Consider the following 4,646-nt stretch of genomic DNA (forward strand, 5'->3'; position numbering starts at 1 on the left):
GCCAAGGTGTGATTGGTTGATTGATGGAAAGATGGATGAAAAAAAAGTACACTCAGGAAAACATTATTCGAGGTCAAAGTTTTCATGATTTGATCCGAGCAGACGCACTTATTAATATATCATAGGTCATCATATGTCCGAATACAAACGCGTGCAGACAAATGGGTGCATGTGCAAACTCTGTAAAGCATCCTGCAGATGCTGCTGATCTGTTGTCACAGATCTGAGTGTAATATTATTCCATGGTGGCTCCAAAATGAATCATGTCAAACTTTGTGACAACAAAGTGTGAAATGTAGTTTTGAAATTGTGCGTGCGCTCATATCACGCACACACTCTCTCTCTCACACGCACACACACCTCTGCACTAAACTTCATTCATGACAAAGACGGGGAGGGAGAGAGAGAGAAAGAGAAAGGGGGAGAGGTTACGTCGTGCGCGCATCAGCCAATGAAATTGCGGAGCGCTCTATAAAGTCAGAGCCCATTCTCTGTTTTAGGAACATTAAGTGAGTAAACTCGAACACTAATTCTCCAGATCTATTCGTACTATTTTTTGCACGCACTCGAGGGATCGTGCCATCGCTCTTCTTTGACCGCGTCACTCAAGGTAAGTTTAATATGCACACAATATGCCTGAGTTCAGAGTCACTGGGAAACGCAGGGGGGAAAAGTGCTGAGCGCAGAATATTTTTTTGCAAGAGTGACGTGTATAATAAGACTGAGTTTGCACTTAACTTTAAATGTGCATGCTCTTTTGAATGCTTGTGTTCTCTTCATTGAGGTTTAGATTTTTGTTGTAGATGGTGGTTGGAAACCTTCCACAGCTTCCCTCTCTGCATAGACCACCTCATTATAAAACGGTTGCATGAAAGCAATTTATATAGATTCAGGTGAACAACAAGCAAGTACTTTGTGACAGTTTTTGAAGTCTGCCTACTTATAAATGTTATGGTGCAAGTAGTCAACATGTTGCTCAACACCTCTTCTCCTCCCTGCCTTCACTGCACTAATGCCCCACCTATTTAATTTCCAGATTGTGTTGAAGCCAGAAAAAAAGGAGACGTCATTATGGCACTAATGATACTGCCATTTATTGGAGCAGTGTCGGTATATGAGGGTTTGGTGGCTGTGACGACGATGTGTCTGATGTACCTGCTGCTCAAGTTTTTCAACAATGATATTCCTGAGGGGCTTCGTCGGCTGCCAGGACCAAAGCCCCTGCCCATTATTGGGAATGTGCTGGAGGTGGGCAGCAAACCTTACCTGAGCCTCACTGAAATGGGCAAGCGCTACGGCCATGTTTTCCAGATCCAGATTGGCATGCGTCCCGTGGTTGTGCTGAGTGGCAGCGAAACTGTTCGACAGGCTCTCATCAAGCAGGGGGAAGATTTTGCGGGCAGGCCTGACCTGTATAGCTTCCGCTTTATCAGCAATGGTAAGAGTCTGGCCTTCAGCACAGACCAGGCCGGTGTCTGGCGTGCCCGCCGAAAACTGGCCTACAGCGCCCTCCGCTCCTTTGCCACCCTGGAGGGAACGACCCCACAATACTCCTGCGTTCTCGAGGAACACGTGTGCAAAGAAGGAGAGTATCTGATCGATGAGCTCAACGCTGTCATGAAGGCTGAGGGGTCCTTCGACCCATTCCGCTACATCGTCGTCTCTGTAGCTAATGTGATCTGTGGAATGTGCTTTGGCCGACGCTACGGCCACAATGACCAGGAGCTGGTCAGCTTGGTGAACCTCAGTGATGAGTTTGGTCAAGTGGTGGGCAGCGGCAACCCCGCAGACTTCATCCCTATTCTCCAGTTCCTTCCCAGCGCATCGATGAAGAAGTTTCTGAAAATCAATGAACGCTTCATTGAGTTTGTGCAGAAGATTGTCAGCGAGCACTATCTCACCTTTAACAAGGTATGTCACACATCCAGGACATCATCTCTGCACCATTCTTGTTGAGTTACATTGATTTTCTTTTCCATCACTGTCCTGTCAAGCTAAATTATGATTGTCCAAACGTCTTTCTGCAGGACAACATCCGTGACATCACTGACTCCCTCATTGATCACTGCGAGGACAGGAAGCTGGATGAGAACTCTAACATCCAGATGTCAGATGAGAAGATTGTAGGAATTGTCAACGACCTGTTTGGAGCGGGTAGGTCTACATCATTCTTGATCATTCATTGATCTGATCATCAGCGACCTCAGGATAAGACAGGAGTCCTAACAGAGATTGTGTTTCTCTATCTAGGTTTTGATACCATCTCCACAGCATTGTCATGGTCAGTGATGTACTTAGTGGCCTACCCAGAGATACAGGAGAGGCTTTATCAAGAAATACGTGAGTACAGATACTTCCTGCTGAATCGGGGATTAAAAAATAATGATTAGATTAACTGCAGCCTCCCTCTTCCCCCTGAACTAATATTTAATGGTCTTGTTATTTTTCAGAGGACAACGTGGGTCAGGATCGCTGTCCTCTTCTCTCTGATAGACCCAAGTTACCTTTCCTGGAGGCCTTCATCCTGGAGTTATTCCGCCACTCTTCCTTCCTGCCCTTCACAATCCCACACTGGTGAGTTTCATCTCTTTAAGAAGTCCGAGAGTAGCACAGGTGCAGGTGTTATCACACAACTACAGACGCTCTAACACTTCATCTGCCTCTTCTTTTTCAGCACCACAAAAGACACATCTCTGAATGGTTACTTCATCCCCAAAGACACGTGTGTCTTCATCAATCAGTGGCAGATCAACCATGATCCGTAAGTTATGTTTGTTACACCGAGAAAAAAAAAACCCTTCACATTCACGCTCCTCAAAATGCAACAATCAGAGAGAGTTCTGCTAAAGCAGATGCAGGTTACGTGCCGGTAATGAATCTAAATCTTCTTCCTTCACTGTTCTTTTCAGCGAAGTGTGGAAAGAGCCATCTGTGTTCCTACCAGAACGCTTCCTGAGCGCTGATGGCACCGAACTCAACAAGCTGGAAGGGGAGAAGATCATGGTTTTTGGCTTGGGGAAGCGGCGCTGCATTGGAGAGGTCATTGCACGAAATGAAGTCTTCCTCTTCTTGGCAATTATTATCCAGAAGCTGCACTTCCACACAATTCCAGGAGAGGAGCTGGACCTGACGCCTAAATATGGACTGACAATGAAGCACAAACGCTGTCATCTGAAGGCTTCAATGCGACAGAGGGGCGAACTGTAAGGGTTGCAGACAGATTATCAGTGGAAGAAGCATTTTTCCCTGAATGTAGGGCAACGGATGCCAGATTTGATTCAGAGCTCATGGCATTGAGGCAAATGAGTGAAATGTGCATATTACTGAGTGTCAGAGATTACTAGGTTCATGTGAATGTATCTCTGTCATGTTTTTGGCTCTCTAAGAGAAACTGCTGCACATGGCAGAGGCCTCTCAGTGAAATGTAAGGAAAGATTTGTTTCTTCTGTTTTGGTGTCCTGTAACTAAAACTGTTGACACTCAGAAGTTGTAAAATCTAACACAAACTGAATTGCCTTGTTCAACTTTGGGACAGACGGTATGTTTTCTGGATAGACGTAGTCATTTTGACCATTGTGACCTTCATTGTGACACAGTACACAACCTTATGATATAAGTTTTACCTTTAAGCTAATATGTTTTATTCTATCATAATGTCAAAGAAAGACAATGAAGATATATTTGTATCCCAGAATGTGATTTTGTGTGTGTATCAAGTTAGGAAATGCGTTTTTGTGTGCCTAGCATTTGTATATATTTGAGATAATGTTTCCTTTTTGTTGTGCATCTGTGAGATTTATCAGGACACCAAAAGATTTCCAGTGATTTTGGAATACATTAGTAAGCTATAGAGTTTTTATATTCCTATTTTTTTATAATGTATCAATTATTGTACAGCATGTGAAGTCATATGACTGGAGCATCCTTTAATCAGCCACACAAATAAAGGAAAAGAAATTATTTAATGATCGTGTTGTTTGAATTATTGACTGAATTTGACTGAAGGAAAACCCTGAAAGTGAGCATCTGTTTGAAAGAGGTGACTGAAATGACTGAAATTTAAATTGTAAATGTGATTGTGAACTGACTTGAACTTCTGAAGAGGGCAATCACAACAAAGCCACGTGGGAGAGGAAAGGGGGAAATGACGTCACGAGTCAACCCGGAGGACAGCACAAACAGCACTTGGAGGAGCGGTGAGCTTTCTTTTGACACCTCGCGACAAGCTGAAGGTAGTATATCAGTCAATTATCGCCCGAATACGCTCAGGTTGTGTGGTCAAGGTTAACAGATAGTCCTGAGACAAGAAGAGTGGCAAGAATTGAGGCTAATTACAAATGTGAAGGAGCTAAAAGAGGTGTTGTGACAAATCATGATACCCATCGATATGCGCTACTCAGCGGTTCTGCGCATGCTCTCACAGCGCTCATGCAGTGAGCAGTGGTGTCATACAAAGTACTTTTGTACTGGGAGCAATATTTGACAGAGGATATTTTTCTCAGTCTTCTACAAAGTACCTTAAAGGGATACGTGATTAAAAGTACATTACATTAACAGAACATTACTTTAGTAGAAGTTAAAGTCACTTTTTTAAATAATACTTTAGTAGGTAAATGTCTAATAAGGAGTAAGGATTGAGCCATGTT

At 43.5% G+C, this 4,646-nt stretch overlaps 1 protein-coding gene across 1 annotated transcript; it reads left to right on the plus strand.

Annotated features, from left to right (window-relative positions):
- Window positions 1-521: 521 nt before the first annotated feature.
- Window positions 522-3,930, plus strand: cyp1a (cytochrome P450, family 1, subfamily A). The gene is made up of 7 exons (XM_083900961.1): window positions 522-610; window positions 1,037-1,911; window positions 2,028-2,154; window positions 2,251-2,340; window positions 2,451-2,574; window positions 2,675-2,761; window positions 2,910-3,930. Exons 2-7 carry the CDS (start codon window positions 1,072-1,074, stop codon window positions 3,205-3,207), a joined length of 1,566 nt encoding a protein of 521 aa, XP_083757087.1. The 5' UTR covers window positions 522-610; window positions 1,037-1,071; the 3' UTR covers window positions 3,208-3,930.
- The last annotated feature ends 716 nt before the right edge of the window (window positions 3,931-4,646 follow it).

This window comes from Microchirus variegatus (assembly GCF_963457635.1).
Source record: "Microchirus variegatus genome assembly, chromosome: 14".
NCBI lineage: Eukaryota > Metazoa > Chordata > Actinopteri > Pleuronectiformes > Soleidae > Microchirus > Microchirus variegatus.

What these genes read in the sequence shown, in the direction of transcription:
- cyp1a (XM_083900961.1), top strand. Translation starts at nt 1,072, where the DNA reads ATGGCACTAATGATACTGCCATTTATTGGAGCAGTGTCGGTATATGAG. An exon ending in ACTATCTCACCTTTAACAAG is followed by an intron (nt 1,912 to 2,027) that starts GTATGTCACACA and finishes GTCTTTCTGCAG; the next exon opens with GACAACATCCGTGACATCAC. An exon ending in CCCTTCACAATCCCACACTG is followed by an intron (nt 2,575 to 2,674) that starts GTGAGTTTCATC and finishes CTTCTTTTTCAG; the next exon opens with CACCACAAAAGACACATCTC.